Genomic DNA, 22,658 nt, shown 5'->3' on the forward strand with positions numbered 1-22,658 from the left:
TGACCGTAGGTGTGAATGTGAGTGTGAATGGTTGCTTGTCTCTACTGTATGTGTCAGCCCTGCGATAATCTAGTGGCTTGTCCAGGGTGTACCCCGCCTCTTGCCCATAGTCAGCTGGGATAGGCTCCAGCTTGCCTGCGACCCTGTAGAACAGGATAAGCAGCTATGGATAGATGGATGGATGGAAACCCTATATTTCATTGAAAATAGTACAAAGACAACATATCAAATGTTGAAACTGAGAAATTTTATTGTTTTTTGAAATATATACTGTATGCCCATTTTGAATTTGATGTCAGCAACACATTTCAGAAAAGTTGGGACAGGGGCATGTTTACCACTGTGTTGCATCACCTCTACTTTTAACAACACTCTGTAAATGTTTGGGAACTGAGGAGGCCAACTGCTGTAGTTTTGAAAGAGAAATGTTGTACCATTCTTCCCTGATATACAATTTCAGTTGCTCAACAGTTCGGGGTCTCCTTTGTCATATTTTGTGCTTCATAATGGAAGACAGGTCTGGACTGCAGGCAGGCCAGTTTAGCACCTGGACTCTTTTACTACAGAGCCATGCAGTTTTAATAATTATGTGCAGAAAGTGGTTCGGCATTGTCTTGCTGAAAGAAGGAAGGCCTTCCCTGAAAAAGATTTTGTCTGGATGGCAGCATATTGCTCTCAAACATGTATATATAATTTAGCATTAATAATGTCTTCCTAGATGTGTAAGCTACCCATGTTATGGGCACTAATGCACCCTCATACCATCATAGATGCTGAATTTTGAACTGTGCACTGATAACAAGCCAGATGGTCCCTCTCCTCTTTAGCCTGGAGGACGTGGTGTCCATGATTTCTAAAAATAATTCCTACTTTTTATTTGTCAGACCTCTGGACAGTTTACCACTTCGCCTCAGTCCATCATAAAAGAGTTTGGGCCCAGAGAAGGTGGCGGTGTTTCTAGATATTGTTTATATCTGATTTTAACTTGCATTTGTGGATGCAGTAATGAACTGTTTTTACAGATGATGGTTTTCTGAAGTGTTCCTGAGCCCATACAGTGATTTCCACTACAGAAACATGTCTGCTTTTAATGCAGTGTCACCTGAGGCCCTGAAGATCACAGGCATCCAATGTCAGTTTTCAGCCTTGTCTCTTGCATACAGAGATTTCTCCAGATTCTCAGAATCTTTTCATGATATTATGGACCATAGATGATGTGATCCCCAAATTCTTTGCAATTTTACATTGAGGAACGTTGTTCTTAAATTGTTGCACTGTTTGTCCATGCAGTCTTTCAGAGTGGTGAACCCCTCCCCATCTTTACTTCTGAGAAATTCAGCCTCTCTGGGATGCTCTTTTTATACACAATCATGTTACTGACCTGTTGTCAATTCACCAAATTAGTTTCTTTTCAGTCTTTTGTTGCCCCATCCCAACTTTTCTGAAATGTGTTGCTGACATCAAATTCAAAATGAGCATATATTTTTCAAAAAGCAATAAAATTTCTCAATTTCAACATTTGATATGTTGTCTTTGTACTATTTTTCAGTGAAATATAGGGTTTCCATGATTTGCAAATTATCACATTCTGTTTTTAGTTATGTTTTACACAGCGTCCCAACTTTTTTGGAATTGGGGTTGGATATCTGTAAAGCTTTTAAACTGTTTTCATTTCACCCTTTTCTGCTTATTGTTGAATTATTGTACATTTACCTTTGTCATTCAGTATCTTATTTAGCTAAAATGCACAGTTGAAAGATATTGTAGGTTGCCAATTTATATGCCATCTGTACCTTCTGAAATGATTACTCTTCTGCTCCAACACTCTTGTACATATACTTACTGTAATATGACACTAACAGTTTTAGGTTTTTTGTTTTTTAAATATGACGTGAGATGCAAACCCTGAGCCAAAATGTTTCACATTATAATAAGATGTAAAGAAGTACTTTTATTACAATGAGCCTGAAACAGGTTCAGCAACTATGAATGAGAGTGAGATGTAATTGGACAGGCTTTTGTGTAGAGGCGAAATAAAGCCATTCTATACAGAGCCACACTACAAGATAGGAATGTGTAAGTGAACATGATCACTTTCTTCACCTGCACCTGTTAATAGTTTTGATGTAATGGATCAAGTGGAAAAATAAGGAGGCATTAATGAGATGCTTTTCTTCAATATACATGTCTGATTTGTTTTTAATTTAAGAATTGTAAGATTTCTTTTCAAAAATAAAATCATTTGAAAGTTCATACACACACACACACACACACACACACACACACACACACACAAGTTCAAACATATATATTAGAAGTTACATACATATTTCTTGAGTACACTGAAAACATGTTAACTTCAGGGTCATGCAATAGCATCTGTTAGTATTAACTGAACCATAATATAGCATAAAATGCACACATACAACATTACATATCAGTAAGGATGCTCACTTTGGAATTTGAACTGTGGCCAGAGTAAAACCAGTCACTCTTGGGCTTATTTTTTAAACTTCTATTGTGAGGCATTTAACATTTACAAAGCTCTTTACCATAAATTATATGGATGGTATGGAAAGTATAAATAATTTACTAAAAATAGATAACAAGCTCACTGGGATCATTATTTAGTTGCTAAATGCAATTTTATTCCTTCCTTTGTGGCAAATCTAAACTTGTTGCATCTGAATGGTTTAACAAATAGCAACTGATGCCATCTGAAAAGAATAAAGCAGCTTGAGGCAGTTTTTAAGTAGTAAAAAATATTGCTACAGACACAGCAAGTGAACACGGGTGTGCAAATTTTCGGGTACTAGGTTTAGCTGTGATCGAGGTTAGTCTGTACCAAATGTCCAAGCTACAGCAGAAAGTCTTCTACATATGTGGATGCGTTGAGATGAGAGAGGCACTCCTGTTAGTTGTGTATGTGGTGGAGTGAGGAAAGGCCAATACAATATTTACCAATGCAAAAGGAACTGGATGTGCATGAGATTTTTTATCCAGCTTTTGATGTCCTCAACTCAAATTAGTCAACTAGAAGAAGTTATACTTCATAAAACTTGTCGATTTCTTCTTTGTACATTTCTGAGACAACTGGCCTTTTGAGCTTCATAGTAGGACCTGAAAAAGGCACATACAGGGAGAACAATATTTGTCATGAAACCTGTAAGCTTTTCCAGTTAATATACTGTGGAATGGATTTAAATTATAACATGAGCTGTAAAATAATTATAAACGCTCTGCAATAAGCTTCAGGAACAATATAGAGTCCTTTAGGATTTATTCTTTTTCATTCATAGCAATGTTTTTATAAATTCATTCATCCTCAGTAATTGCTTTATCCTGCTCCGGATCTCATGCTGGATCTGGAGCCTAAAACTAGAAATGGAAAAACAGTTTCTTGTAAGGCACCATGCATATTTATACACTAATTCACACCAAGGGACATTTTAGTGTAGTCAGTCCACCTATTGGCATGTTTTGGGAGGTGGGAGGAAATCGGAGAACCAAGAGGAAACGCCACATGCGAAACACCACAAAGACAATAAACCAAAAACTCAGGATAAAACCAAGACCCTGGAGCTATGAAGACGAAATGCTATACCCACCATGCCTCGCACAATGTTTTTAATCTCATCTCAATACTGCAATGATTTGCTCATATATTTTGTTGTCCAACTATTATTACAATATGAGTATAATTATCGAATTGCATACCAAAGTGTCTGGTCTATTGTATTTGCTGTTTGCAGAGTCGCAAAATACTCTTACTTGACTACTGTGCTTTGAGTGGTGGGGTTTTTTTGTTTTGTTTTTTGCCTCTGTGTCAAGCCTTTCACAGGAAAGCTATTTTATATATAAAGACAAATGTGTGTGTGAACATCTATTATTTGGTTTTCACAGTATTATCATCCAGAAACACACATACATTGAAAAAAATGGGCTGATGTCCCTGTCTTACAAATTTCTGACATAATCAAATCATGGCATAATCCAAGGCATGTATGTACTAATTAATAAATCCTTACCAAGCTCGCCTCCAGATATCGAGAAATCATGCAGTAAGAGTGTCCACTTCTGGACCTTCTGAGCATTGGATATGGCCTTGGCATTGACCCTGTCCACACCCTCCTGGATGACTTTGTAAATGACTGGCTCTTTGTTGTCGATGATCTCGGAGACTTTGCCTGCTGTGACGCCATGTTTCCTGCAGAACTCGACAGCCAGTGGGGTCAGCTCATCTGTGGGGTCTCCATTGTCATCAACCTTACACTGTGGATTGCAAAAGGACTGACTTATGAATTTTCTGAACGAGCGCTTAATTAAAGATACTTTTTCTTCGAAGCTGTTAAAAATGAATGGGGCCATGATAAGCATTTGTCTCTTTATCTGTTACAGTAAGGCAGTTATCATTTTTGGATGGAATAGCTTGAAAGACATATTGCTTGTCTTACTTTGAGAGTGAGAAGCATGGAGAGGAATTTCTTTTTGTCTCCCACCAACATGGCATTGCTAATGATGGGCAGTTCCTCCTTGACTGCATCCTCAATGGGGACTGGTGGGATGTTCTCACCTCCAGCAGTGATGATTAGCTCTGTTAAAAAAAAAAAAAGCATGCAGCAAGCATTCTTGTTTTAGTTTAAGAAGTCATACCTCCAAGTTGTTCTCAATATGTAGGTAAATAAATCAAGGACTACAGTTTTCAGTATAGGTGTAGTAATTTCCTATTTTTAGTAATAATTCCAAATTGGAGCCATTTATTTTACAAATTTGGCAGCTCTATTAGTGACTAATGGCACTAACCATCTGGTCATAGTAATGAATGAATCAAGCAAAACCTGCAGTTTAAGCGTTCCTACCTTTTATCCTGCCTGTAATGTAAAGGAAGTCATTTTGATCATGCTTTCCCAGGTCTCCTGAATGCAGCCAGCCTTCTGAGTCCAGTGTCTCTTTGGTTTTATCAGGCATATTCAGGTAACCCATGAAGACATGACGACCCCAGAAACACACCTCCCCAATTCCTTCTGCATCTGGCTTGTCCAACTTTGTTTTGCAGCCAACCATTACCTTACCACAGCTGTGGAAATACATTGAGATTATGAATAAATTTTATGGTTGCATGAATTATAAGTAAACTTGTGCGTTTTTGTGGTTTCTGGTGAATTGCAATCAGTAGTTGTTAGTTGTTGTTTTTTTAAGTTCACATTATTTGTTTGATAAAATTAATTTTAGTAACATTATATTGTACAGTATCACTGAGTGCATTTACATGCATACAGTACCTTGCAAAAGTATTCATCCCCCTTGGTGTTTGTCCTGTTTTGTTGCATTACAAGCTGGAATTAAAATGGCTTTTTAGAAGGTTAGCACCATTTGATTTACACAACATGCCTACCACTTTAAAGGTGCACATTGTTGTTTTATTGTGACACAAACAATAATTAACATGAAAAATCAGAAATCTGGAGTGTGCATAGGTATTCACCCCCTTTCATATGAAACCCCTAAATAAGAGCTGGTCCAACCAATTCACTTCATATGTCACATAATCAGTTGATTAAGAGCCACCTGTATGCAATCAAAGTGTCACATGATCTGTCACATGATGTCTGTATAAATCAACCTGTTCTGGAAGGACCCTGACTCTGCTACACTACTAAGCAAGCAACATGAAAACCAAGGAGCACTCCAAACAGGTATGAGACAAAGTTGTGGAGAAGTATAGATCAGGGTTGGGTCATAAAAAATATCCCAAACTTTGAATATCCCAGGGAGCACCATTAAATCCATTATAACAAAATGGAAAGAATATGGCACCACTACAAACCTGACAAGAGAAGGCCGCCCACCAAAACTCACAGACTGGGCAAGGAGGGCATTAATCAGAGATGCAACAAAGACACCAAAGATAACACTGAAGGAGCTGCAAAGATCCACAGTGGAGATGGGAGTATCTGTCCATAGGACCAATTTAAGCCATACACTCCACAGAGTGGGGCTTTCTGGAAGAGTGGCCTGAAAAAAGTAATTGCTTAAAAAATCACGTTTGGAGTTTGCCCAACAGCATGTGGCTAACTCCCCAAACACATGGAAAAAGATTCTCTGGTCAAATGAGACAAAAATTGAACTTTTTGGTCATCATGGGAAATGCCATGTGTGGCGCAAACCCAACACCCTGAGAACACCATTCCGACAATGAAACATGGTGGTGGCAGCATCATGATGTGGGGATGTTTTTCATCTTCAGGGAGAGGAAAGCTGGTCAGGACTGAAGGAAAGATGGATGGCACTAAATACAGGGCAATTCTGGAGGAAAACCTGTTTGAATCAGCCAGAGTTTTGAGACTGGGATGAAGGTTCACATTCCAGCAGGACAATGACCCTAAAGATACTGCTAAAGCTACACTTGAGTGGTTTAAAGGAAAACATTTAAATGTCTTGGAATGGTCTAGTCAAAGCCCAGACCTCAATCCAATTGAGAATCTGTGGCATAACTTGAAGCAGTTTTGCCTTGAGGAATGGGCAAAAATCCCAGTGGCCAGATGTGTGACGCTAATAGTCACATACCCCAAGAGACTTGCAACTGTAATTGTAGCAAAAGGTGGCTCTATAAAGTATTGACGGGGAGTGAATACCTATGCACACTCCAGATGTAAGGATTTATTTCTTTGTAAGGATAAATAATTGTAAGAATTTATTCTTAATAATTGTAAAGGATTTAGTCTGTGACCCTCTGTTTTGTTTAAAATGACCTTCTGTCTCAGCTAGACACAGTATCTTTGTTTAAAAATTCCATTCTGTCTGAACATTGCTATCATATCATGAGATCAGGCTGTGCGTCAGGGACAACCCTGTGCTATCATATCATATCATCAGAATATTCTGCTTATTTTGATATGAAATGTGTATTATTGATCAGAAATGTGTCTGAACAGCGCCAAGGTTTCACTCACACACACACACACACACACACATCTGAACATTCATCAGAACAGTGATGTAATTAAGATGTGACCTGCTCAAGGTTTCACTACAGTCTCTGAAGCATGCAATGATGTCATACACACACATAGACACAGATATCAAAATGATGTTACTCACTCACACCCCCCATACACACACACACATACACACCCTCTGCAGTGATGTCACTTCATCCACACAGATAACACACATATATAAAATCCCCTGTATTTTCTTGTCTCTTTGGGGACTTGCGAATAAAAGATTGTGAACTCATGGGGTTCCTGTCTTTTTTTTGCGACTCACCCCCAGAGCTCTGTGTGACGCGAGGGGACTGATCTCGAGATGGTGAAGAAACCCTAACACCAGATTTCTGTTTTTTCATCTTAATTATTGTTTGTGTCCACAATAAAAAAAAACAGTGTGCACCTTTAAAGTGGTCGGCATGTTGTGTAAATCAAATGGTGCTAACCCCCCAAAAATCCATTTTAATTCCAGCTTGTAATGCAACAAGACAGGACAAACACCAAGGGGGATGAATACTTTTGCAAGGCACTGTACTATTAAAACATTTGAATACAAATTGAACAAAAAGCAAACAAAAATAATCTCAGGCATCTACAGGAAGTAAAAGTAAGGGACAAACCTCATAATGCGGAAGTTATCAGGCCAGGATAAGGTGTGAGGGCCTGTACTCTCACTCATGCCATACAGCTCATAGATGGGGATGTTCAGACTCATGAAGTATTCCAGTGTGTCCTTAGTGATTGGTGCTGCCGCTGTAAAGCAGTGTGTGCAGCGATCCAGCCCAAGAGCAGCACCTACCCTCTTAAAGAGTATATTATTAGCCAGTGTGAAGCCCCAGGGCACTGAGGTATTGCTGGAGATCAGAGCATTGGAACATTACTCATTCACATATTTCTGTAAAATACTCCAAACTTTAAGAAATACCTCTATAAGGTAATTATTTGAGCCAAAACATACTTGTTCATTGCGTTGTAGCTGGCCTTTAGTCCTATACCCTTGGCCCAATTTGCAATTGTCTTCTTCATGAGAGAAGACTTTGCACCGGTGTCTTTCATTGCTTCATGCATCTTCTCCCACACACGTGGAACACCCAGGAAAATTGTGGGACGTACTTCTCTCAAAGTGGTGGCCAAAGAACCCTGCAGGGACATAATATTCATCTCACTTCCACTTACCCCACATAAAACAACTGCAGTGTGACAGTACATCATACACTCTTGTATCACTGCCATTGCTTAGCATGTATTTTTATACTGGGATGTAATGAAGATTATAACTAGAATCTAAATCTAAATTCAATGAGTATAAATACGCAGGTGATTATAGAAAATTGTGCATGCTGACTGGTTGAGAAATTTGGACTGTTTCTCGATAATCACCGAGAGTGACTCAGCAAAATGGTGGCCAATTGCTTCGTCACGAGTGAGGAAGAATTCTAAACTATGAAAGAAAATGTTGTTTCTAAAAGAACTAAAGATGCAACAAAGTTTGGTCTAAAACTATTCAAAGGTAAGCTGGAATTGTGATTTATTTTATGTATTTTATGTATTTCATAACAAAGTGACTTGGCATTGATGAGTGACAAGTTTGCGCCGCGTCTTTATTGCATTCGAATGCCGCCTTTGAAGTTTGAAATCAATAATTTTTAAATATGATTTTTTTTAAATAAACACCTGTGTATTTATACTAAAACAATTATCCGCCCCAGGCTCAGTGAATATTGGTGAATAATAACTTCGACTTCATCTCGGTTATTATTCATCAATATTCACCTCACCTTCTGCGAATAACTGCTAATATTAACTGTACCGTTTATGCTTCTTTAATATTTGATCTGCATTTATATAAATAGGAGGCACGGTGGTGTAGTGGTTAGCGCTGTCGCCTCACAGCAAGAAGGTCCGGGTTCGAGCCCCGTGGCCGGCGAGGGCCTTTCTGTGCGGAGTTTGCATGTTCTCCCCGTGTCTGCGTGGGTTTCCTCCGGGTGCTCCGGTTTCCCCCACAGTCCAAAGACATGCAGGTTAGGTTAACTGGTGACTCTAAATTGACCGTAGGTGTGAATGTGAGTGTGAATGCTTGTCCGTGTCTATGTGTCAGCCCTGTGACGACCTGGTGACTTGTCCAGGGTGTACCCCACCTCTCGCCCGTAGTCAGCTGGGATAGGCTCCAGCTTGCCTGCGACCCTGTAAAACAGGATAAAGTGGCTAGAGATAATGAGATGAGATGAGATGAGATGAGATTTATATAAATACAGTACTAACCTTCAGTGCATCTGGTTGGGCAAAATAGGTGGTGCCTGCATATCTAATGCAGATCCACATGTCGATTAATTGGGCAGCCACATGACTGAGGGGCAGATAACTCACTACAGATTCCTGTCCATTGTTCAGATTGATTGTAGATCCTGCTGCGGTTGTAATCCAAGTGATCTGAACAGAGGAAGGGCATCAGATTCCATGTATTAACCGAAGCTCTTCTTTTGAACAACGAAATAGCACCTTATTAATTAAAAGTTGATTTACTAACAGTTGGTATAAACAATGTTATGTTCAAGGATCTCTCAAAGCCCTTTTATGAAAGCACTTCAGTTATAACTTACATTGTCGTGACTGAGCATGACCCCTTTAGGGTTTCCTGTGGTTCCTGAAGTATAGATAAGGGTGCAGCATTCATTAGCCTTCTGACTGTTAATTACTGCATCCAGCTGAGCATCTGAAACTTCCTCCCCAACCTTCATAAACTCAGTCCACTAAAAGAACAGATAATACATCAGTTAAACTTTGTGTGTGCGCGCACACACACATTATATATATATATATATATATATATATATATATATATATATATATATATATATATGGGTGGCATGGTGGTGTAGTGGTTAGCGCTGTCGCCTCACAGCAAGAAGGTCCGGGTTCGAGCCCTGTGGCCGGCGAGGGCCTTTCTGTGCAGAGTTTGCATGTTCTCCCCGTGTCCGCGTGGGTTTCCTCCGTGGGTTGTGCTCCGGTTTCCCCCACAGTCCAAAGACATGCAGGTTAGGTTAACTGGTGACTCTAAATTGACCGTAGGTGTGAATGTGAGTGTGAATGGTTGTCTGTGTCTATGTGTCAGCCCTGTGATGACCTGGCGACTTGTCCAGGGTGTACCCCGCCTTTCGCCCGTAGTCAGCTGGGATAGGCTCCAGCTTGCCTGCGACCCTGTAGAAGGATAAAACGGCTAGAGATAATGAGATGAGATGAATTATATATATATATATATATATATATATATATATATATATATATATATATATATATATATATATATGGGCGTCACCACTATTGAATGTGAAGGGGGCGTGTCCCCTTCACATTTCATAATTCTTCGTTTGGACCCGCCCACACACACACACACACATAACATAAAATATTAGTTCACCCAGCACCGTTTCTATTGCTTCGTGAAAGAATCCATTCCACTTGATCGATAAGAGAATACACAGAGCACTGAAAATCCATTCCGGGTTTTCTGGGCGTTCCCTACAACAACTCACCGCACGCGAGTGAATCTCAAAGCGAGCAGAGAAATGTTGATGCAGCTGCTTGAAAGTAGAGGAGGTGACGTCAGCCCCATTGGCACCTCACAATGTCTAGCTTTTGCTAAAACCTTATTCTTTTGTTATATGCCCTCAAAATTAACCCTAGGCCACGTTAAATTAATGTTCAACTACAACCCCGATTCCAAAAAAGTTGGGCCAAAGTACAAATCTCATCTCATCTCATTATCTCTAGCCGCTTTATCCTTCTACAGGGTCGCAGGCAAGCTGGAGCCTATCCCAGCTGACTACGGGCGAAAGGCGGGGTACACCCTGGACAAGTCGCCAGGTCATCACAGGGCTGACACATAGACACAGACAACTATTCACACTCACATTCACACCTACGGTCAATTTAGAGTCACCAGTTAACCTAACCTGCATGTCTTTGGACTGTGCGGGAAACCGGAGCACCCGGAGGAAACCCACGCGGACACGGGGAGAACATGCAAACTCCGCACAGAAAGGCCCTCGCCGGCCACGGGGCTCGAACCCGGACCTTCTTGCTGTGAGGCGACAGCGCTAACCACTACAACACCGTGCCGCCCATGTGTGAAATTATGAATATTCTTATTTTTAAACATACAGTTCAGTGTCACTATTGCTTGGCACAGTGGCATGTTGTGTTATATCTAAAACTAAATAAAAAAGGAAACACAAAATAAAAAGTAAAATGCACCCATAAAGTCATTGTTGGTGATAAATTGTGTCACATTCATCTCATTATCTTAGGCATAGCAGTGGGTTTAAAAACAGGCTGATGAATATATGGACTAGTTGAATGAGGACTTATTGTTGAGTCTCTAAAATATTCATTGAATTAAGTGACTTTTGTAGGTAAAATTAGGTGTTTAATAACCTGTTAAAAATACACCAGAATGCAGGAAATGGTATCTAATTAATAAAAAATTTTCTGGGGGATGGACCCCCAGACCCCCCCACCAGTGTGTCCCCCCCACATTAAAAATGCTTCTGACACCCCTGTAATATATATATAAAATCACGGAGAGAGGGAGAGATACAAGTGTTTTACTGGGAACATACGGTACAGACACGAGAGTTTTACTTTTTCATCTGAATTACATCGAGTGAAATATTTAAATAATATCGGCTGCTGGAATATATCTTGAATGGAATATATCTGATATACTATGAAAAAAAGCCATTATTATTATTATTATTATTATTATTATTATACATACACATTCGATGGAACAATTATAGATTTCACAAAAAAGTTAAGAACGGGGATTACATACCAATATCCAATGCTAATTATGATCCAGTGTAATTCAATGTTCTGTTAATCCAATGTACATGTACAAAGTCAAAGTTGATAGAGCCACGAGCAAGTGCAAATCTGGCGGCCATGTTTGTTTACAAATTGTCCCAGTCACTTGCTAGCGCAGACGTTTTACATGTAATACGTATCTTATGGCATTTTCAATTCACTGTGACAGTTTACTGCAGGCGCTGCTGGCGAACAAAGAAATGCTTCTGCACATGCACAGCACAAAACTCTCTCATTGAATATTCGCATCAGCTCCGACATGTCACGTCATGTTATCTTGACAACCATGCAATATCTTAAACCATATTCAACGCTCCTTCTCCATTGGGTAGAATGACGTAATACACGTAGGATAAGCGATATGCTAATGATTTTGCATGCTATCAAACCAAATGAATGAAACCCGCTAGAAGGGAAGAGAATGCATTGTGTTATTTACCAGCTGGGAGGGCCGTATGGTGAAATACCGTGACCAGGGGCGGTCTTAACATAGAGGCATAGGTAGGCAGCTGCTTGGGGCCCCCCACCAGCGGTCTTTGTAGGGGGGCCCCCAACCAACCTCAAAAAAAAAAAGAAAAAGCCCTTTATCATGATTCATGAACACTTCAAAAGTATGGTACATTTTACTAATATTCCTAAGAAATACGTTGAAGTAGTAATTAAAATGTCCAGTTCATGGTTATCTGTCCCTACACATACACCCCATACTTTCACAATGAAATGGACTAGTCCATAACGCAATGCAGCGCAGCGCGAAAGGTAAACACATAGTGACCGGAGTCTGAACAACGCGAAAATGAAAAGGAGTTACCCAAGCGGATCAAAAAAAAAAGAAAGAAAAAAGCGAAAAGATGCTGAGAAATATGTGACAATGCTGCCTAAGTTGGGAAACTTTTTTACAACTACTGTTAGCAATAGAGACCACGACAACAACGCCAACATCATTCAAAATGCTGAACATGATGCCGGTACAGCAGCAGCTGCTGTGAAGTGGCACTAGCTGAGGAGGATAACGTCAAGCAAGACACGTTGTTGCCACCTTCCATCACCGACAGTGTCAACGTTGACACAAATGAGGTGGAAGAGTTATCCAGTGATGGCCATTTTGACACCAATGATGATGACCATATTGTTAGTTGGTGACAATTTTTTTATTATTATTTTACATTTTCCTACATCTGGCTGTGCACCATGTACGTGTGAAGACCTGTGAGAAGACATCAACAAGTAGGACTCTGATGTGGAGAACAATCTCTCTTTTCTCTCTCATAGACTCTCTCATTCATTCACTCACCCTCTCTGTCTCACACACACAGAACACTCTCTCTCTCTCTCTCTCTCTCTCTCTCTCTCTCACACTGTCTCACTCACTCACTGACACATACATTCACATGGATATGGAGTTGCTTAGAGCCAAATGCCACCTCATCTCTCCTCAGTCCACACTTCTTACCTCCCCTTACTCACTCACTCACCCACGCACTCTCTCTCACACACACACACACACACACACACACACACACACACACACACACACACACACACACACACACACACTCACAAACACTAACTCACTCACACACACAAACACTAACTCACTCACTCTCACACATACCGTACACACACACACACAAACACTCACACACACTCTCACACACACAAACACTAACTCACTCACACACACACACTCTCACACATACACACACAAACACTAACTCACACACACACACACACACACACACACACACACACACACACACACACACACACTCACTCACTCACACACACAAACACTAACTCACTCACACACACACTCTCTCACACACATTCACACATACACACACAAACACTAACTCACTCACACACACACACTCACACACACTAACTCACTCACTCACACACACACACAAACACTAACTCACTCACACACACACTCACTCACTCTCACACACACAGAGAAACACTCACTCACTCACACACACACACACACACAACCATGTACATAGTTTTATTTATAGAATGTTTGAAATGTTCTGATCTTTAAAAAAAAAATAAACAGTGCTGGTTTTCCTGGCATTTTGGCAAAGACAGATGTTATCTGAAATCTTATTGTCTGTTGGATTCCATCATGACTATTAGTTTGTGTAGTGCTACACTTTGTGTGTTCTCTGCTTTCCATCTTCATTTTGGAGCAAAGAAGTGTATGCAGGGTTTAAAGGGGAATGTTTTTTTTCTCCTCTCCAACCTTTACTTCCCTATAGATTAGCTTTACCTGCCTATCCACCATGCAGTCGGTAAATTTTTTTTTGTTTCGGATCGGATGAGGGGGGCCCCATACATACCTTCGCCTGGGGCCCCCAATTTGCTAAATCCACCACTGACCGTGACCGAGGTCTTGAAAGTACTGAGCGAGGCCCTCTGGGCCGAGGTCAGTATTCAAGGCCGAGGTCACGGTATTTTACCATACGGACCGACCTTAAGCTGGTAAATAATATATTTATTTTTTTCTTTACCAAATTCTAACAGAAAACGGGAGCACCTGAAAGGGAAAACCGAGGCGAGCCGCCATTTTGAATCCTCATTCACGGCTGTAATGCAAATTGCTTCCTTCTCGGTATACAAGTGCACTTCCATGGCAGGAAAACAACTACATTTTACCGCCTACAGTATGTAGTCCCCTATTTATACAAATTTGAGTCATTCAGGATTCAGCCATGTTTTTGCTTGGTGTTAGCAAGTTAGATGTTTTTAGCTTTCTCCTGAAATGTTTTATTTAATTTTGTCTTCCTCAGGGTAGTAAAACTCGGTTTCGCTGTGAACATTATTGTTATCGCTATCCATGCTGTAAAATTAATGCTATTTTGAATCCTCATTCATGGCTGTAATGCAAATTGCTTCCTCCTCGGTATACAAGTGCACTTCCATGGCAGGAAAACAACTACATTTTGCCGCCTATGTAGTCCCTTATTTATACAAATAGGAGTCATTCAGGATTCAGCCATGTTTTTGCTCGGTGTTAGCAAATTACAGGTTTTTAGCTTTCTCCTGAAATGTTTTCTTTTATTTCTTCTTCCTCAGGGTAGTAAAACTCGCTTTCACTGTGAAGACAGTCGTTATCGCTATCCATGCTGTAAAATTAATGCTATTCTCCTGAGAAATGCTGGCAAAAATTTATAAGCTTTTTGATATTATAAAGAGCGGCACGGTGGTGTAGTGGTTAGCGCTGTCGCCTCACAGCAAGAAGGTCCGGGTTCGAGGCCCGTGGCCGGCGAGGGCCTTTCTGTGCAGAGTTTGCATGTTCTCCCCGTGTCTGTGTGGGTTTCCTCCGGGTGCTCCGGTTTCCCCCACAGTCCAAAGACATGCAGGTTAGGTTAACTGGTGACTCTAAATTGACCGTAGGTGTGAATGTGAGTGTGAATAGTTGTCTGTGTCTATGTGTCAGCCCTGTGATGACCTGGCGACTTGTCCAGGGTGTACCCCGCCTCTCGCCCATAGTCAGCTGGGATAGGCTCCAGCTTGCCTGCGACCCTGTAGAACAGGATAAAGCAGCTAGAGATAATGAGATGAGATGAGATGATATTATAAATAAATCTTATTAAAAAAAAGATAAATGTTGACAAAAAATGCTACTATGCTTGTTGTTGTTGTGAACGAGCGAGTCGCCAGAGGTCCGTACCCGCTCGCCAGCCAATCAGAGCGCAGGATTTGGACCGCAAAAAAAAAAAAGTTTTTATTCCATCAAAAAACTGTCCTGTATGTATAATAATTTTCAATATCCTCACTCGTGAGGATATTGATGAATTGTTTTGACACATTTGGATACTTTGTTTGCGAATGTGTCTATATAATAAAAAGAAAATCACACGGCTTGAACTTGAAGACATGAAGTTTATCTTCTCGTGTTGAGAAACTCGTATTTTTTTATACTAAATAAATCACAGATCTGAATGACATATTTAAATAATATTAGCTGGCTTTGAGTGGTATATCAGATATATTCCATTCAGCTAGCATGATATTGAACAAGTCGAAGACGAGTTATATACCGTATATCTGATAGACCACGGAAAAAAGCCAGGTCAATGCTAATTAACTTCAGGCCTACCGTGTATATGTTTGGCATCTTGTTCTTCACGTCTCCCTTGTACTGAACGATTGCCTTCAGATGTGGTAGTTGGTCTTTAATCTGAGAAACAGACATTGGCAGCAATTTAAATGTGTTAATTTTTCAAAGAATTGCTTTTTTTCTGCAAAAACATCACAGTTCTAAACAGTCTTCATTGGTAGGGAATTTTGCAAAGTGACCATATGTTTTAGGATTTTTTTTTTTAAATTGCAATTCTGTAATTGTAATGCATTTATCAGCTAAATACCTGGAGGATTTTTGTGAGTTGTTTGTCGTTCTCAACCACTAACACATTGGCTTCACAGTTATGAGCCACGTAGTGACAGGCTTCTGGAGAGCTGGTGGTGTAGATTCCAGCAGCAAGGCCTCTGAAGAACAAACCGATCATCTGTCATTCTTTGAACTATGATTACACCATGCATCCTTTTTCATATTTTAGCTTGACTTCTACAATTCTATGCAAAAGTTTGGACACCCCTCACCAAATAACGTTTTGTTGAGTTTTAAAGTGAAAAGAACGTAAACACAGTAAAAACAACCTTTACAACTATTTTATAATCACACTTTTCTGCAAATGTTAATGCACAGTTACTTTATATTTGATTAACTTAAAAAAATAGAAAAAAATCAGTAATTGTGGCATGCGCAAACATTGCCAGTCTGCATGTCAGTATGCAACACTTCCTTTGACAGTTTGCAAATGCTTTTTGTAGCCAGCTAGGAGTGTTTCTAATCTTTCTTTAATGGACCTTTAACCACTATTCCTTGTGGTATGTTTCTCGTTCTGAGACATTCCTGAGCTGTCTTGCAGCTACAGCATGTTTAAGATCTACAGACAGATTTCCAGCGATGTTCAAGTCAGCAGACTGTGATGGCCATTCCAAAACCTTCAGCATAAATTCTTCAGAAGCTAATGGTGGATTTTTATGAATTTTTGGATCATTTTTCTGTTGTAGAATCTATTTTCTTATCAGCTTCATTTCTTGACCAACTGTGTCACATGTGCGTCAAGAATTTGCTGGTATTTACTGGACTTCATTCTTCCATCTACTGATGAACTGTATTCTGTGCCACTGGCTGCCACACTATCCCAAACTCTTCTGACCAAAAGAGTTCAATTTTTACTTCATCAGCACTTGTTTCCAAGATGCCTCTGGTTTCTGGAATTGTCAGTAGCTGACATTTACTACTGACAATATTTGGCCTGAATAACAAGTCCTAGCGAGTCAGTTAAGGCCTTGTTCTACAAGTGGAAGGGTGGCCAAACCACCAGACATGTCATAATTACTTTTTTCGGTTCTCAAATATAAAGTAACTGTACCTTAAAATTTGCAGAAAATTTCATAAAAAAACAGTTTGTTGCAGTGGCTGCATTTACTTCTTTTCACTTCAAATGTCAACAAAATACATGTCTGGTTTGGTCAGGGTTGCCCACACTCTTGCATAACTATGTCCTGTAGATAAAAGTGTCTGGATGTATATGTGCACTGAACAAAGAAACGTGAATACAGAACAGGAATATAAGAAATAATACCCTGCCATGATGCAACCAATGTCTGCAATGAACCACTCAGGAGAATTGAATCCCAGGATACCAACACCATGAAAGCGCTCCAGCCCCAACTACACACACACACACACACACACACACACACACACACACACACGACACTGAGTTTCAACTAAGCCCTTTTTTTTAAAGTGTTTTAAATGCAAAAATATTATATTGGGTTTAAATTCAGAAGTTCAGTCTACTTCAGCACGATATTTATGTTGTCTGAACTCAGCATTTCATTTAAATTATCCAAACTGAACTGTTAAATGCCTTTGTATCTGCCCTTCCCATACTAACTTTCTTTGAGGAACATTGTTTTTAAATATTTCAATAATTTCCTCATGCATCTGTTGACAAACTGGAGATGCTCGGCCCATCTTTGTGCTTCAAAGACTAGGCCTTGCCTGGATACTGATTTTGTACAAAATTATGATTACAGTCACCTGTTGCCATCATCTGTTTCAAATCACATCATTATTTACTTGTTTTGCTTCATTACTAGCCCTAAAGTGCCCCCGTCCCAACTTTTTTGGAATGTGTTACAGGTCTGAAATACGAGGGTGGATGTATATTAACAAATGAAATGAAGTTGACCAGACAACACATGAAATATCTTGGGTTCATACTGTCTGCAATAAAATACAAGTCAAAGTACATTTAGAAATCACTGCTTTATTTTTTTATTTTTAATTTTGTATTTATATCCCTACTTTTTTGCATTTGGGGTTGTACATATGCTTTGAGGGTTGTCTTTCACCAGTAAGAGGCTCACCCGAGCAGTTGTACATTGAATGGGGACTGAGTTCGGGGGAACACGACACCTTGTAAGATCAATCCCATGGCAACATTGCAGACTACAGATTTTCTAAAGTATGTCTGAAATCATTTGATTTTACTAAGTCTCGAAATATGCTTAAAGCTCACAAACTGCAGCTTTTAAACAGAACGCACACGAAGCATTACATTTTTCATGCATTCAGTGCAGACAATGAAAAACCTGCATTCAGAGTTTGCATGACGCCAACAGACACCTTCTGTGCACACTGTAGTGTAAACGAGTGAAGGCCTTTATGAAAAATGATATTTTTAGTTTGTTATGGATTTAAAGCTAGTTACAAAACATCATGGTTTTATGCCCTGTATGATAGACCCTCACAAGGCCACTATGCATACTGATATCAATTTATGAAGCATTAATTATCAGACATCAGTGAAGCTGAAAACAAATGGTACAAATACACCCTCGTGTTTAATGGAGAATTTCAATAAGTTGTGAAGTGAAATGTCATGGACTAATTCAGTTACAGAATACCTTAGTTTGGAGGCCATGACACTACACTATACTACACTACACTATACACTACACTACAAAGAGAAAACTGCTTTAGATAGTTTTGGCATTCCAGTCCCAGAAGAACTGGGGGCACACTGAACTATGAGGGTAAAATAACCGAGCTGTAAACGTTTTAAACCAAATGAATGAATGTGCCAGTAAGGCTGATAGAGAATTGGGCTTATATTGAATAAGGTTGTTTTAAATAAAGTCTGTTGACTTCCAATGCATTTAATTTACCCCAAATCCTTAACTATATCTACTTTATATACATCTGTGCACTCTAAATATCTCATCTGAACGAGAAACTGCTGTCTGTCACTGTCACATCTAAGGGTTGCACTACAGCACAACGATAACTGATATAGTTAATAACCTCAATTCTAAGGTAATAACAATACATTTATCCAAATTGTGCTATTTTTGAAGACTCAGTATCTACATTCCCACACTATACTGGTTTTGTTGCTGCTTTGTACATCTGAGCTGTTTTACTATTACTTCCAAACACTGTTTATACTTTTTGTACTGTATATAATATTACTTTGTTGCTACAGTTACATACATAGGATATATACTCTTTAATATATATAATTTCTCATATATCATCTATTAAGGAAGTTACAAACCCACTCGTGCAATGACAATAAAGATATTTTAGACTCATACCTTGAGAAAGCTCTTGGCTGCAGCTCGGCACTGCTGTTGGTATTGCTTATAGGTCAGTGTAACCCAAGCGCCGTCCTTCTTTGAGCAGAGGGCTGGGTGATCTCCGAAATTGTCCACCGTCCACTGGAACATCTGATGGATGGTAAGAGGAGGATCAGCGCCCCGACCCGACTCACTTATCTTTAGCTTCACTGGCTCGTCCCTTGTCGTACTCCAGTACTGCTCGGCCGGAGCCAAGCGCACTTCGCCTGTAATTGGGATTGATTCATCATCTGGTGGACCAGAATAGCATTCTGGACAACATTTTGGCATAATTAGGCTCTCAAAAATGTTCTCAAATAAGCAAGAGAATAGGAAATGAAAGATGAGGTTTCTGTCGTCTCACACCTGTCAAATAATATTAAAGCAGCTTATCTCAAAAAAAGTCTGAGATTAAGTTACAGGAAGGATATGGAATGTCTGAACAAACCAAGCAGGTTTCTGTTTGTGAGAACAAAAAAGTGGGTGTGGCTGTCACCAAGTTACACGAACAGGCCTGTTAAATTCTGCACTCACACTTAAATAATCAGGATGCCACTTAGTCCTGCTGTTCAAATATTATTAGTAAATCCATAATGATTGTCTACCAACACATAAATAACAAAATGGTACTTTTTATTCATTTGAAGGACAATGGCTCTCATTGTCTCACCATCCAAACAGGGCTTCAAATCCTATGAACACCAAGAATCTAAACCTTTCTGTGAATCTGCTGAAGGACAGAAATATCAGTACTTGTCAGCTCTGATGTAAGAATTAACAAGTATAAGCTCTGAATTTTACCTGCAGCCTTGGAGGCCCTTCCTACAGTAGCATCAACTGTAGCTTCCTCAAAACCCTTCACAGATGCGTCCTCATTTTCAGTGATGGTATTGGTCAGTGCTTCTGTTTTCACTTCCCTTGAATTCTCAGTAGGGGAGAGCGGGGTAAGATGAGCCAGGGGGTAAGATGAGCCACCCCCTGTTTCTAAGAAACAGTAAACAAATGTGACCATGTGACCACATTCAAAGGGGGCCGGGACCATTTACTTACACTTGTGGCGAGGAGCACCACATGTCAAACTAGGTGAGGGACATATTTATAAAAATGTGTTTTTGTGCTTTCTAAGTCAATTCCATGTTTGTCCACAGTGAAGATGATTTAGAGAAGACAAAAGTAGAATAATATTTAGACACATTAGGGTTAAGTTAGTGGCTTTCTAAGCTATGATATGAATGCTAATAAAAATAATTTTGATTAGCCTAATCCCCTTTATTAGCATTTTTCTACAAAATGGTGGCCATGGGGTAAGATGAGCCATTAGATGTGGGGCAAGTTGAGCCACTGGCTCAACTTACCCCATTGGTGGCTGAGCTTACCCAATATGGATGACACTTAAGTTTTCACATTTACTGGTCATATATGACAACAACATATATATATATATATATATATATATATATATATATATATATATATATATATATATATATATATATATATATGACATCAGATGAGGAAGACCAGTTGTTAGATGTGGGGGATTATGTTGTGGCAAAATACACGGGGAAGAAGAAAGTGCATTTCTTCATTGGCCAGATAATCAAATTGGATGTCTTCGAAATAGAGGCAAGATTTCTCAAAAGAAGCCGGTCATGCCATGGCTCTGCAAGAAAGCCAACCTTTGTCTTCAAAGAGAAAGATAAGGCTGTCCTGTCAAGACAGGATATTGTGAAAAAATTGCCCCACCCCTTTACTGTTGGGGGGACAGCACGGAGGGAGAGGCAAATGGTGTTCCCTTGCCATTTGAACGCTTGGAACATTGAATAATGATGAAATGATTGAATGATTGATGGAATGATTGCTGCATGTTTTAGCAATGTTTTAACCTACTGAAAGAAATAAGATTCTTTTGGCACTGTTCTACTGTTTTAGTAATTTCTATAATATAGTATATCTCTCATTCCCTCTCTAACCATCCCTCTTTCTATCTATCTACGCATATATCTCTCTCTATCCATCTATCTATCCCTCCCTATCCCATCTCGTTCTATCACCTCTCTCTTCATCTCCCCTTCTCTATGCAACGGCCCTATCCCCCACTTGATTGACTTGACTTGATTCATTGATTGCATTTCTAATAATAAAAGTTGTTTACTTTGTTAACCTAACATGTTTTGTGTTGGCTCAATTTACCCCACACAGTGGCTCATCTTACCCCGTGCATGGGGTAAGTTGAGCCACTTGACATTTTTTTTTCAAGAGGTAATATCACTCTAACCATAAGAGCTTATCAATTATGTTTTGCTCAGATAGTAACAGTACACTTTGAAATTTGGTATGGTGTGTAGACTGGAAGCAAAAATGGCTTTAACATGTAGTTATGATGAAAAATGTAAAAAGTGGCTCATCTTACCCCACTCTCCCCTATTCACATCTCCAGTTGGACTGTCAATCCCGGAATCATCTGATAAACTGATTTCTTTCATCTTGTCGGCCACCGAGTCCATGATATTGTTTCCGATTAAAGAAGTCATGCAGTTGCTGTTACTTTGTGCTCCGGAGTCTTGGAGTGCCTGCTTTTCTCTGAGATGGTGCTGAGTATCTTTTACAGTGCTAGCAGTAGAGCAACAAAAGAAACATGACTACCACTGTTCACTTGGAGACAAACACATGACACCTAATCCATGGTATTTCTTTAATTGGTATGTACAAATTAAACAAAAACTACAATATGCAAGTCTACATACCTGTCTGAATTATTTTCCAAGTTGTTTGAAAGCTTGGGTCCACTGATCAACATTACAGATTGGCTTTAAAACAGCAAAATACTTCAAAAATGAAGAAACAAAAAAACGCATTTATTAGTTAAAACAGAATCTAGCTTCTCATTTACAAAATATTTGCAAAACAAAGTTAGTATAATCTATACATATAAGATTTTAATCATATAAGTTATCAAGCTTAAATAATAATGCTTAGCTTCCAGGTTTGTATCTCTGTTATTACCCCAATACTAAATTGACATAACTCCAATGGTGTGCTTTTTATGAGAGCATCTTGTTGCAACACATTGACAGTATGTGTTAAGTAAACCAGTGC

General features: G+C 39.4%; 1 protein-coding gene across 2 annotated transcripts; it reads right to left on the bottom strand.

The window, feature by feature from the left end:
- Positions 1 to 2,181: 2,181 nt before the first annotated feature.
- Positions 2,182 to 22,647, bottom strand: LOC132872292 (long-chain-fatty-acid--CoA ligase ACSBG2-like). Of its 2 annotated transcripts, XM_060907040.1 has the most exons (16): positions 22,566 to 22,647; positions 22,307 to 22,387; positions 21,973 to 22,172; positions 20,361 to 20,543; positions 19,539 to 19,786; positions 17,516 to 17,604; positions 16,229 to 16,349; positions 15,961 to 16,041; positions 9,590 to 9,739; positions 9,252 to 9,419; positions 7,948 to 8,129; positions 7,610 to 7,843; positions 4,860 to 5,077; positions 4,455 to 4,594; positions 4,029 to 4,272; positions 2,182 to 3,120 (listed from the first exon to the last, which is right to left on the bottom strand). In XM_060907040.1, the coding sequence occupies exons 2-16, from the start codon at positions 22,357 to 22,359 to the stop codon at positions 3,044 to 3,046; spliced, it is 2,388 nt and encodes a 795-aa protein (XP_060763023.1). In that variant the 5' UTR covers positions 22,360 to 22,387; positions 22,566 to 22,647; the 3' UTR covers positions 2,182 to 3,043. The 2 variants fall into 2 exon arrangements, with proteins under 2 accessions (XP_060763023.1, XP_060763025.1); XM_060907042.1 differs by lacking the exon at positions 22,566 to 22,647 and having other exon boundaries at positions 19,539 to 19,810; positions 22,307 to 22,405.
- Between the last annotated feature and the right edge of the window lie 11 nt (positions 22,648 to 22,658).

This window comes from Neoarius graeffei, chromosome 24, assembly GCF_027579695.1.
Source record: "Neoarius graeffei isolate fNeoGra1 chromosome 24, fNeoGra1.pri, whole genome shotgun sequence".
In the NCBI taxonomy this organism is placed as follows: Eukaryota; Metazoa; Chordata; class Actinopteri; order Siluriformes; family Ariidae; genus Neoarius; species Neoarius graeffei.